A 13,855-nucleotide genomic window follows, 5' to 3' on the forward strand; every position below is an offset into this window, starting at 1 on the left:
TGAAAAATCCCACAATGCAACAACAAATAGATTGTTGACTGACCATGAACCACTGGAGTACACTTCAAAAGCTCCCGAGGACCTCAGGGGAGGCACTTAGAGACCCATAGGGTGTCAAGGCAGACGCCAACACGGGTCCAGTACCCGCTGAGCAGTTGCAGGTAAGGCATCTTGTAGCTTTTATTCTTGTAAACAAAAGGTCATCCTTATGACACTTGAAGTCCACTTTATTGTTCTTGGTACAAGAGAGCAGGTGCAATCATTGAAGGATCTTATCAGGTCACAGGCAGCAGGTTCAAACCACTTCTGTTCTACCTTAGGTCTAGGAGTGTTCTGAAGTGGGTGTGAGGAGATGCCAACATTTATGCCTGGCACAACCGATAGAGTGTGAACCATCCTAGGCATGCCCTAACCAATGAGATAAAAGTACCCAGGGACAACCCAACCCACTTTCTTTCAGAATGGGAAAAGTCTTCTGCAACACTAAACTTGGGCTCTGAATGCTGGGAGGCTGTGTAGGGAATGTATTATAGTAACTCTAGACATCTAGCACTAAAATACAGTTTGGGCAGTCGCTGTACCCCATTAATCCTAGAGGCAGAAGTCTGGTAAAATACAGCAGAGTTTTACAGGACCCAGACAAAGAATGATTTTGGCATCCTGTTTGCCTTTCTTTCAAATATGCCCCCAGCGTTAAATGTAAAAACTAAGAGACAGATATCTGGTGGGACAAAGCAAGTCCTTCACAAACGAGACAAGGGATACATAAGAATCGCTTTGGCATTCTGTTTTCCTTCCTTTCAAGTGCACCCCCAATGTTATATGTAAAACCCAAGCAGACCTGTCAAGCAGGTTTGACACTCAACCTGGGTTTGACACTGTAATGTCAAAAAGAATGCTATGAGCCTCAGTCAGCAAATTCTGTCAGGTTCTGAGAACTCATCTCTGCTATTTCAGGTCAGCCGATGGTTTTTGCTCATTGGAGGCACTTTACATCTTTTTCACACGGATTTAAATGTTGACTCGTAGAAGTGGGAGAACATTTACAAATTTTGCTTCCATGAATTTTGGGTAGGGAAAAGATACTTTTCTGAAGGTTACTTTTCCTTAATATTTATTAAAATTTCTACTTCACTATTGAATTGGAATATTAATAACTATTAAAATGCTTAATTATTTTTCAAACTATCCCCATTCCAGAGATACCATTTAGGATTTTAATCCGTATTCTGGTTTTCTGCATAGGACAACTAGGCCTGCCACAGTGAAAAATAGATTTTGGGAGCTAGTTACTGTGAGGATATGTTATCATTAAATTTTTACATGTCCTACTTTTAAAAGCCAGCCATGCACTCTGCCATGTGGACTGCAAGGCCAACTAGTTGTGATTTATTGATATGTAAAATGGCGGTTTTGACCCGTCAAAAGGGTTTATTGTTGCACGTCATTGTGCAGTTTTTAAACTCCCACGGTCAAGCTACAATGATAGGCCTGTGGTTTATGATGTCAATGTAGTGGATGGCACAATACGTGCCGCAGTCCACTAGTGACATTTAACGGACAGCCCCAGTTTACATTTTATACCATGCTAGGGACGCATATGTAATTTAAATATACTAATTAGGAATATATAAATTGTGGCGCAATAAATGGTGGCGCACAGGCACTTTTACCAGTGGTTAGCAGGGTTAAGGTACAAAAAGTTCTAAAGCCAGCAAACATTTGGGGTCCAGCAAAAGACAACTACTGGGTGAGCACACAGAAAAAGCAGATTTCTAACAGACAGTATTTAGCACTACCATCAAGAGACATATTCACCTGGGCTCCCATCAAAAGAAGGGGCCTGCAAATCTACAGACAAGGTAAGTGCCCACCTACATTTCCACAAGAGAGGTGGCTGCCTGCTCTCTCACAGAGAGAGATATCACCTATAGTGAAACAAACTTTATATTTCTATCTGTTCGCGGCCTTCAAAAGTCCTCTATCACTGGAGCAGAGTCCTATAGAAATAAAGCCCGATATGGCAGATTTTGCTATATATGTGCCTCATATACAGAGGCACTGGCCAGTCAGGAAAACAACCTGGACAATCAGGGTTAGCTACCATAAACAGGTAGAGGGCAACAGTGAGATCAGGCTTGGACACCCACACTGAGGGAGCTCCAAACATTTACACCAATCATTGGTACTGCATGCTCTTCAAACATTGCAGGTGACCACCTGCACTTTTATGAAGGCTGCATTCATAAGCACTCCTATACAAGGTAGACAGCTGTCCACACCCACTCCACCACCAATAGATGCAGCCATCCAAATCCCAGCAGGCTTTTCACATTCTAACAAGGAATACAGGTGCCCATATTCTCACTAAAGCCGGCATTTGCACACACTCCTACAAATGGAGGGGGAGGCTGCAGGAAACCCTGCCCCACATGCAAAGTTAGAGCTTTCCTTACATGAAATTATGGCAGAAAATTGGCTAAATATATCCCCTTAGAGATGGGAAGGAAGGCAGTGCTGTACACTGGGCAGCACAGATATCAATCTGTTATGGTAAACATATTATAAGTCGTTTAATACACGACCTGCAACAGACTGAGGAACAACATTCATTTCCATTCACCTTATATATTCCATAATGAGCCATTGTGCAACCACCAAAAGATAAAACATCTTTCCACATAAGTCTGTTTGAGGCCTTTTCCTGGGTCCTGAGAAAGTCAGTGGTTACTGGACAATAACCTGTCCAGGGCATTGTCATTTATCACTGCTACCTTAGGGCCACATATCGAATGGTACTCTCACTGGGGAGCCTAGCTATTCCTTTTAGGCAGTTGACTCTCAGGGTAGAAAGACTAAGCAGTCAAGCCTTTTTCCGGGATTCAGAGGCACTTAGACACTACGATTCAGATGACACAACAAATAATGCTCAATTATATCACTGTCCAGTCAATGCTTTACTATGAGGAAGTTAAACTAGTTGTATTAAAATAGTCCAGTCAAAAAGATGGCAAACAAAAAGCTAAAGTGTAGTATCTGGTGTGCTGAAGATACACTAAACAACTTTAGAATTAGCTCCTTAGCACTAGTTGATTGATTTTTGTTAATAGTATCCCTATGGCTTTGTTCTGATTGACTAAGACAACTGACAAAAACTCAGGTTTCGGGTTCATAGTGGAAGTTACGCTTTCCCTATAGGGGTTTATAGTTGGGCAAGACATACAGATGGGTGGACTACAGATACACTTCTGTTCTTTAAGTATCACTTTGGTACTGGAGAGGTAGACTTAAAAGGTCTCACATGAAAAAACAACCCTGAATAGATTAATAAGTGTAAACACAAAAATAAAGCCCAAAACCCACCAACAAATAAATAGGATGACACAAAGGCAGAGATGATGTGGGGGGTTGTATGGACAGGGACAATTGTGAAATCCTGGTTCCTAGTTACTGGGCACTGGTATCTGGATGCTAGTTAGTGGACTGGGGGGGGGGGAGAGAGAATCGGTAAAGACTGGGGACCTGGAGTTCAGCCATGATGTCCAGTAACCAGTAGTAGACAATATTTATTCAAGCGGAGTTTATGGACCAGTTAGGGCCTGACCGGTTCCTATATTTGTAAAAGACTAACAAAGATAATGAGCCAGCTTTCACTATAAAGTCAAATGGGTGCCTTTTTTCAGGGCCTCTATCCTCAAATCTACCCATCTTGGTGAATATTTTGCCGTGAAGACAGTGCACAAAGGTCTGGAGGCACAAACTTCTGTCATTGGTGGAAGCAGAGGACAAAACCGTATAATTCAAGGATGGGGGTAAGTACTTTTCAAAATATTATTATGTAAAGTACTTTCACTCATCCTTGATTTATAAGGTTTGGGCCTATTGAGAAATTGATAAGTGGACTCATTTTAACCTTATCAAAATAGTGTACTGTTCTGTTTTGAACCATTGGTGTTGCATATCATAAACCAACCAGGTCCTTCAGATTATTTCTGGGTTACCTCGTTGTTTTGTAACAGTTTATGGTTAGGCTTAACACAGGCATCAAAGGCAATCTCTCTGGAACACAAAAACTAGGAAGATGGTACAGACTGCTAAAAAATCAGGGCAACCTCGCGAAATCACTAGAATTTAACCCCATTCTGGTGGAAGAGAAGGGAGGTTGTCTCCTGGTGTCTTTACACTGTTGAGCAAAAGAGGATTAAAGCACAGGAGGAGTAGGTAAAGGTGTAGGTGCATCCTTTTCAACGGAGCAGCTGTTTAACCCAGATGATGTCCTTACGTCATCTTGTGCAATCGGGCTGCGGTGACTTTGTGGAACCTAGATAAACAGAGTCTGTCAATCTGTCCACATGCAAGTCAGCTCAACTGGGCATTGTTCCTAGTGATTTGGTCACCCTTCCTGGCAGGAGCAGTTTAGCTTATCTGCTGGCAGTTAAGTCCTCTTACCAGTCCAGGTACCCAGAAGCAAGGTGATTATTAGGCTCTCCCAGATTCAGAGCCACTTGATGGAAGGCAGCAATAAGGAAGAAATTCTACTATTGTTCAAATGTCTTCTGTCTACACTGGTGTGCAGGCCTCTTCAGCCTCCGGACAACAAACATGAACCATGAACTGCTTGAGAGGTTCTCATTTACACCACTTTGGGAGTAACGTTGGGATTTCAAAGCCAACAAGAGGGTCTGCCACACTTTACGTTTGCAGGCACATCCAACCCTGTAGAAGCATCCTAGTTATGGCTACTGGCCCAGAGTCTGCAATAAACCTAGTTCTGGCTGGTCAATGCGTTATGTGTACTGACCTCAGAAAAAGGCCTGCATATTTCCTTGTTGCCATGGAAGATAGCTGAAAGACAGCAAATGGGGAATGGGTGAATTTCTCCTGGGCAGGGGGACCCTATACTGAGACAAGTGAATGGTCTTAAATCTCCCATGTCCACCACAAATATAGGTTTTGGAGGTGGGGCACAGGAAGGCAGAGCCTGCTGTGTGGGATACCCTGCTCAACACGAAGAAAACAACCTTTTGTGCAATACACATAAAAGAAATTGGGGGTCGAAATGGACCTCACCATTCACCAGTAAAATCATAAACAAAACATCGCACAAACACCAAATGCATCTGTGACCCTGACCATGAAGGCATAGGGCTCCAGTTAAAGGGGCTGGAAAACCCTTTCAATGTGCATCAGCCTCCAAAATGCCTTGGATATGTTCTCCCTCTGTTCAATACACCTCATCATACCAGTGTTCCCTCTATATTATGTGCCTTTTCTCTTACGGTTTCCAAGCTATGGAGGGCATTTCAGATTGCTGTATGAAAGCATTATGTGTTTCCTTGTTTAAAGTGGACTGAAAAATACACTGCTCCCTTACACCTTCACTCCACTTTACATTTTGTTCAGTGCAATTGCCCACAAATATTGGTTCGATTCTGTGTGCATTAGTTTTGCACCATTTAATCCTAGATAAACATTTTCAATAAAAATATTTTACCATGCCGTTACGAGATATTTTGCTGTTTTAAAGGTCGTACATGAGGACCTGTGAGTCAATAAGTCCCTCGAAGTAATAGTGGTGACTTGGACCTTGCTTGATCTCTAATACTTACTCTGGATATTTGGAACCCTCCATTACTTGGGTGTGAGATTTTCATCATACATGTGTTTTCCTTTTTGAGGCTGGCTGTGCCCACTGAGGTCCACACCTACCTATCATTTTAATCATATCTACTAATTAGCTGCATATTGAAGAGCCCTGACGAAGTTCCCTCTGGCAAATTGGGTACGAAACGCATTGGCTGTGTGCCAGTTTTAAAGATAGTTTGAATAAAAGAAGTAACTTTGGAACAAATTTGGCTTGCTTGACTGACTCCACAACGAGTGCTCCTTCCATTTATCTTGAAGATTTGGTTACTACTGGCACCACCAGACGGCGGGTGCAGGAAGTGATTGCACCACTCACTAATAGAATGTACACAAGGATTTGATGTGCTTGACCCTGGTCTGCAGTTTGTTCTTTTTCTGTTGAAGAATCAATGTGTACACAGGAAAATGTCACTTTGTGGTCTGATGGGTTTTTATAAAACAACATTGTTCACGGTTTATCTCCTGCAAAAAACACAATGTCTGAAATTAAATGTAGGATCTGCAAATGTTTTGACGGAATCAAAACCTCCACCCGTTTTCACATTAGCACACAAATCAAAGTAACATATACAAAGTCGGTCTCCCAAATCATATTTGAAAGAAAAACTAAAAAAACTATCACTGGCTAAAAGTGATAAGAAACATACAAGCTCCAAGTCAGTTGTATTAAATGGATGACAGTTAATACAACTGATTGACTGTGTGGGTTTGTGCTTGAGGATCAGTGTGTGGGGCTGACTGTGCACATGTGTGTCAGTTTGCATCTGAGTGTGTTTGTGTGTAGGAGTAGGTGACTGAAAATATGCCTGTGGGTGGACTGATCGGTTTCACCGTGTGGCTGGAGAGGTTGGGATGGGAGACATTAAGTGCTTTACCTCATCGTCTTTCCACTCAGTGAAGTCGATTTTGAAGGCAGGCAAGGAGAACTGCTGGTTGACACCTCTCTTATAATGAACAGTCTCTGACTGCATTGCAGGGCTTTTTGTGCTGTATCTGTAGAGAGAAGGAGAAAGAGCCTTTTATGGTCCGTATTCAGCTGGGGATCAAAGGTCACCATTTTCAGTGCATAATGGAAAGAAAGAAGCTGAAGATACATAATAAGAGTCGAGAAAACCGGGGTCAAAAACAAGAAGGTGTAAAGGGAGAATATGAGACACTGGGAAGAGTGAATGACAGAGATTAAGACGGAAGTGGGCATGTGAGAAACTAAGGAGGTAAAAAAGTGTCAAAAGCGTAAGGTCAGGTTTTACAGAAGTCGCTAAGCCGGTTCAAAAAAATAAATAAAGAGTGTGAGAAAGAGAATTCGAGAAAAGAACTAGAAATAGGCAAGTGAGAAAAAGCTGCAAAGTGTACAAGAGAAAAAGCAAAAGAGAATTATACAGAGGCACAAGACGTGTTCATGATGTCAAACATGGAAAAAAGGCGAAATGTTAGACTCGAAGTGTCGAGTGTGTATGGTTTGTGAACATAATGAGAAATGTAAAAAGAGGAAAGGAGGAAATGAAATATAGATGGACAGGGCAATAGCAGCAGAGGGTAAAGCAAGATGGTCAGGACCACAAGTTGCATGTGATAAAAGTTTACTTACAAATATGCATTCAACAAAAAGGCGAGCATGAAATGACAAGGGGGCATGATGAACAGTGTAGAAGAAAAATGCAAAAGAATAAAACAGCAGCAAGAAAGTAAGACAAGGATTAAGTGGAATTCATGGGAAATATGTAATGGTGACAGAGGTTGAGGTGTAATAGGAGCACTGGACTACCCATTTACTACTTACAAACATCCACTGAAGGAAGATGGGGAGAGGGCCAACAAGAAATCAACAGCAGAGGTAACTGCACCGAAATGAAGGTATGGAGTAAGCACACAGGGCAAACCTCATTCTCCTAAGAAGGCCACAATGGCAGGGGATGCCCGAGGAAATGGAACAAATTATGGGGTAAATAGACACAATACAGAGGACAAGGAGATACCTAATAGATTAACAAATAGGGGGAGAAGTGGAGGGAACACCATGTACTGTACCGTCTTGTAAATGTAACCACGGTTGACTTTATCGATATATTCCTGCATTGTATACAATAGGGCATATGGATGTTAAGATGGAACTGTCTTGAAAGTGTATTAAATGTATTTTGTCAATGAACGCACTGCCAGGTACTTTGTTTGTTTATTCAACAAAAAGATTTATTTTTAAAGAAGGCCACAATGCTTTTTACAAATTAGGAAAATCTCAATCTGTGGGGAAAATCAAAGTAAAATCAAAGCTACCCAATTAACATTGTTCAGTACCAAACATCACAGAACAGATTATATGCCACTTTCATGACCAAACAAACCTGACAAATAATTCCAAAGGCACCTTGCGTTTGATGAGATGGAAACTCAAGCATCGGTCAGGGGTGAGCGCCCAAGGAGATTCCATATAAGGCTGGAGGCTAACATAGGAAGCTGTGTAGAAAATAGATCCCCACATGGTAAGCAGGCTAATTTCCCAATACTTACACTGCAATCCCACCAACCAACTCCTCAGTAGCCTGGCATGAAATGGTGATAGCAACGCGGGCATCAGCATCAAATGTGAACTCCAAGCTATACAGCACTTTTGGTTTTGCATTCTCCTCAGATGGACTGTCCACACCATCTTTGTACCTATAGTCAAGTAAGATAACAAGTCAGTTCCACATAACAGTTGTGAATAAAATGGCCAAATTGACAGTACAGAAAAATCTAACTTGCTAGTAAATTACACAGCAGACATGGTCTTTAAATTCACGAGGGAGAAATCTTTCTATACAGCTAAATCGGCCTCATGCTTTTTATGCTTACCCCAGGAAGTTTGAAACTGCCACGGTGCCCTTAACTACACTGCACATTGGGTTTGTACCAAATTACTGGGGACACAAGAATATTAGTACACATGGGCATTGTCCTCAAATCCTGGAAGATATGAAACCTTTTTAATGGCTGATGCCCTGAGAATACACTTTCTTTGCGGATAATATTTCTTATAAGACACAACTAGATACTTGGAAACTCAATAAATCATACATCCAGGACAAGAAATTATTTAATTAGAAAGTACCCATGAAACAGTCCTACAAGTAAAGGGCTGTTCATTCTTGGATCGAGGTAAAAAAAAGGCAGAGGTCTTCAAGATAAACAAAACATTATCCATTAACAACTAACTGGCAAATGTCCCCCCTTCTCATACCTTACAAGACGAAGAGAATCCTTTCGTATATTCACTAAACTTCTTAACGTCTTAACTGGTTCATGGGGGGCAGGTGTCACATATGGAAACTTAAAAGAGAAGGAAAACAAATGTAAATATTGTTGCGGGTTTATGACATTTATCAGCGTTCCCAATTGGGGTAATGTTTACTTGCAGATTCAATCCAGGACAAGCAAAAAAAGTACATTTGTATCAGGTAACTCATTTATTTTCAAGGTTTTGCAATGCACATTTAACCGTGTGCCTATTGCTTACCAAATTATTTTACAAAGCTTTCTATACTCGTGGATTAATTACGAGTAAGATTTGAGTAAAGATTGGAAAATTAAAACTAGAGCAGGGGATAGGAAAAACAATGGTGCCTAATACTAAGAGAGGTTGGGTTGAACATTGCAGCCCTACTTTTGGGTCCCTGCTGTCCGTTTACTGCTGAGCCCTCATTTTGCATATTATGCCCTTCTTATTGAGACCATGAAAACAGTCAGGTTGGCCCAAATGCCTGTTTAGGAGGCAGAGTCCTCTCTTTTTTCAAAAGATAACTGTATAAAACGGTTTCATAATGCAAAAGAGACATTATTTGCATTAGCTACAGGAGGACAAAATAATGATTCAAAAGTATTGTCTTCACTCCGACACCAGGTACTTATTTTTTTCTCCATCAAGTATTCACATCGGTTTGCAGCAATGTGAACTGTGCAATAACAAAAACACCATTCATACAGGTTTTCTGGAAGTCAAGTCTGGGCAAACCCAAGTGTGGGCTTGTCTCTTGTGGGTCTGGGGACCCTATTGCACCGTCACCTCCCTTGAACTCGGGCTTGGGAGCGTGGGTGCATAGGTGCTTTAAGGTGTTGGGTGGCGGAGGTCACAGACACAATTCTTTGTCTTTGTTTTCTGCAGAAGGGGCAAACAGGACAGCTGGGCCACTCACAATGTGAGTCTCACTGTCCCTCAATTTGCAGGTCAGTCTTCCTCAGCGTTGGTGTCCGGACTGGAACACAATAAGCTTTGAGTGCTGCAAAGGGTCTGGTACCCGGGTATTGGTGTTGGTGTCTTCCCACTTGGTGGGGCGACAGAACTGACCTTCAAGAGCACAGGGTAATCTTCCTTGGGAGTTGCTGCTTCGGGCAGGCTGGGAAGTGGCAACTCGGGGGACCCCACCTTGCACCTATGGTGCCTGTGGCTGCAAGGGAGGAGTTCCTCTACTCCAAGGGAGTTTCTTCAGGCAACTGGCAAAGCACTGGCAGTCCTCCGGGTTTCTTGGAGACTGTACAGCAGCAGAATGAGTCTGCTTCTTCCACGATTGTTGGGGGCATAAGTCAAGCTGGCAGGTTTGGCGCCAAGTCAGTAGTTGCTCCTCGGTTCTCATCACAGGACTCTGCTTTGTCCACACCTTCTCTTGATCTTTCGGAAAATGAAGATCTGGTATGGGAGTCCCCTAAATACTCAATTTAGGTGCATTAAGGGGAGTGAGGGGGTGGTGGCCAACAGGCTATTTAACCCTGGGGTTACTACGCCCCCTAAATTACCACTTCCTAAGGGAAGTGGGCATAACCCTGCCTAGAGATTCCTAAGTGTGCCAACACAAAGATGTCCACTTTTGAAAAGTCGTACCCACATCAGGTTAGGCCACCCTAGGGGTGGTACGAGCCTGACGATGGGCAAACCTGCCTGACTAGCTCATTTTCCTGCCTGTCCAGGTGGCAAAAGACTTTGGATAAAGGGGGTCAGCTTCCTTTCCTGTGAGGAGAGCCAGATTCGTATTTCAAAGGAGGCAACGTCTTTCAAGCTTGCCGGCCTAGGAAGGCTAATCAGCAGGTCATTCTGTGGGAGGGGGTGTGACACCCTCTACCCAGACAGGTTTAGTTCCTGACCTCCTAAGAGCAAAAGGCTCTCGCCCTAGGAGGTCAGAAACTTGTCTCGGTGGCAGGCTGGCAAAAATCAGTAAACCAACACACCAAAAGCTGGTAGATTTTCAGGGGGCACCTCTAAGGTGCCCTCTGGGTGCATATATTAATAAATCCGACACTGAAATCAGTGGTGATTTCTTAATATGAGGTGTTTGATACATGATGTAGCTGGGGAACTCGTTGTTACTAGTGTACGTATGTAAATACCTTAAGATGGCTTCCATGCTCACTTGCAATGTCTATCAGTCGAACTAGACATCACAGGGTCATATCTGCTCATGCAGATACATCCTCACATAAAATATATAATGCACCCTGCTTTAGGGCTCAAAGGCATGCTGTAGACTTACATATATTAGATGCAGTGACTTTGGCATGACACACAAGAGTCGTGTTTTCACTCATGGTTTGCTCTATGTCACGCAGCCGGCAATGGCAGTCTGTGTGGAATTTGTATGTGGGTCTCTTAGGGTGGCATAGATATGCTGCAGCTCTTAGGGACCCTCTTTAGTACTCCTTCCCTAGGTACCTGGGGTACCATTTACTAGGGACTTAGAGGGGTGGTAAAGTCCTTAGCATTTTTAGCACAATTAGACATTACCTTGTTTTAGGCAGGGGCACTGGCACGGATGTCTGGTTAGCAGGCCTCAATGCACTGTCAGAGTAGAAAATCAGCATCTAGCAGCTAAAAAGGGGGCAAAAAGTGTGTGAGATGGGTGATGGGGGGGTGCAACTGCAACAAAAGCCCAGTTCTCTACAGAAAGCACCAACATTTGTAGACCTTTTTGCATTATTATTTTTTTCACAGTAGCTGTCAGACCCAATCTCCTTCCCTCTGTGACTCAAGGGAAATGAAGCAATTTTTGCAATAAGTTGTGAAATTGTTCCTGCAAACAGAAATCTCACAGAATGGTCAAGGACAACATCTTAATGCTATGACTTTCAGAGTGTTGCATGGTTCAAAGTTCAAGGATTACTCTTAGAGGATGCTGCTGCAAAGAATGCTTCATTCAGTTATTACTCCTCACAATAAATAATATTGTCCAACCAGGAATAAAATAATATTAACAGTTAAAGAAATAGGAGGTCTTATGGCAAAATATCTTTACTTCGGTTACTATTGCTGTAACTGTAGCAACATCTCTGTCTCAAGTCCTAGACAAGTCAGGGAATACAGTAGCAACAGGCAGCCTAAGCCATAACCAAAGTGAAGGAGTGGCTTAACAGGTTTGATCAGAACGACAGTAAACTCAACTCTAGTCTGTGGTTAGATGCGCTCAGTTTTTCACAGGACTGGGACTGAATGGGGATTGCACTGCTGAGCAAGATCTGTGCTTTTCTTTTCCCAGCTGTTAGTCGGAGGTCAAAAGCCACAATCTTAAGAACAAGAGGGCACAGAGCAGGGAACCAGCGATCATGCTAGATCACATTCATGTTGTTGGGTAAAGGAGAAGCTGCATCATAATGTACAAGTGCCGAAGCCCTGACACTGGGGAAGCGCCACTCAAAGACAGGACTCCGGTACAGCTGCCAAGTAAGAGACCCATTGGCCTAACTCTGGCTCTACAGTTGGATACTGTACTCACTAGAGGTATGACAATAGTAGATGGGCAAACAGGCCTATCCAAAGACATCTCTTAGGGGTAGTGGAAGTTGTAGAGGGACAAGGGCCCTCTTAAACCATGTCAGTCACTTTCAGACTTCTCATGAACAATGACAAACACAGAGGCTCAAAGGTCTACAAACAGCAGGCTAACGGTGATTAAGATGTTGAGGCAAACAGGCCCTCATACAGCAGGTTACAGTCGCACGAAGGTTGGGCTTTGGAGAGGTTGCACAAAAGTGTGCTGGTCATTGGACTCTGGTCCTGAGAAAGGCTGTTTCACTAAACACCTGACAAATCTTTTTAATTCTCTTCCTTGGGTTACAGCAACAGTCTTCTTCCTCCTCAGACTCTGGGGTAGAAGCGAAATGGTGTGGCTGGAGTGTTCCACCACACGAAACATTAGATAAGTCAAAGTGGACAGCTTATATACAGTAAATGCTAGTTGATTTTCAAATTGAAAGTCAGCTCGCAACTTTAGAAGGGAGCAATGAATAAAGCACAAATATACGTAACAGCAAGCCTACAAGTGAACTGTGACTTTCCTTACAGGGAATCAGTTTCATATGACCTCTGGCCACACAAATGCTGTTGGTAGCAAGGCATCGCTTAGTGTAGGGTGTGCATCTACGGCTATGTCCTTGGCCACAGCCATTTATCATTTGTTGTTCCACTAAGTCCACAGGATAATGTGCTATAACTAGTTTTGTACGGGTCAGCTGAGTGCAAACCATCTTTCCAGCAACATGACATGGATGTGAATTAAATCTCAGACACATTGGTAAGTTCATGGCGTGGTTGTGACGATGGTTGTCAAACACATTAAAAGAAGTACACCCATCACCCAAAAGAGCCTAGTACTCTGTCAATGACAATCTTCCAAAATTAAGTTCAGTCCTTTACAGAATATTGGTGGTAAAGAGTTTTCTGCACAAGAAAACATACCAGAGTATTTGGAAGGAGAAAATGAGGCGCAGGCAAATACCTGGTCACTGCCAAGAACCTTTGTGTCTTACTGATTGCCTTTGCACTGGCCTTCTGTATATGAAAAGGATCACTATGTGACTAGGTAGTTAAATGTGAATATTTCCAATTGCATCTTACTCCATTTGTTTTACTGTTTTTGATTTCATTATGCTTCAACTTGATAAAATAACAGATGGAGTTCAAATGGTGATACTTGAAAGTCGTGCTGCAAAAGGTATGCAGTTCCTAGAGGGGACAGGGGAGAGACAGGTCTTTCTTCATGATGCCCTCACACACCCCGAAGGATGTCATGCTTCATCATTGGGCTTTGCTCCCAGTCGGACAGGCGCTGCAATGCCCGACGGGCTCACCGCAAACCGGACTCTTTGCCGGAGATCTTTTTTTAAGAAGCCGTGGGTTGCGCGCAGGTAAGATGGCAAGGAAAGTGTAGTGCACAGGAAGTGGATCTTAAAATAAGTCTGGATCAGTCCT

At 42.8% G+C, this 13,855-nt stretch overlaps 1 protein-coding gene across 4 annotated transcripts in view; it reads right to left on the reverse strand.

Moving 5' to 3' along the window:
* The window catches only part of MGRN1 (mahogunin ring finger 1), a 308,688-nt gene that overhangs the window by 244,018 nt on the left and 50,815 nt on the right, over positions 1-13,855 (reverse strand). For all 4 annotated transcript variants that reach the window (XM_085632139.1, XM_085632140.1, XM_085632141.1 and 1 more), the window contains exons 4-6: positions 8,864-8,952; positions 8,155-8,301; positions 6,522-6,639 (exon numbers count right to left, since the gene is read on the reverse strand). In XM_085632139.1, coding sequence (XP_085488265.1) covers positions 6,522-6,639; positions 8,155-8,301; positions 8,864-8,952 — 354 coding nt within the window. The remainder of the gene's footprint in view (positions 1-6,521; positions 6,640-8,154; positions 8,302-8,863; positions 8,953-13,855) is intronic.

The sequence above is a fragment of the Triturus cristatus genome, chromosome 10 (genome assembly GCF_964204655.1).
Source record: "Triturus cristatus chromosome 10, aTriCri1.1, whole genome shotgun sequence".
In the NCBI taxonomy this organism is placed as follows: domain Eukaryota; kingdom Metazoa; phylum Chordata; class Amphibia; order Caudata; family Salamandridae; genus Triturus; species Triturus cristatus.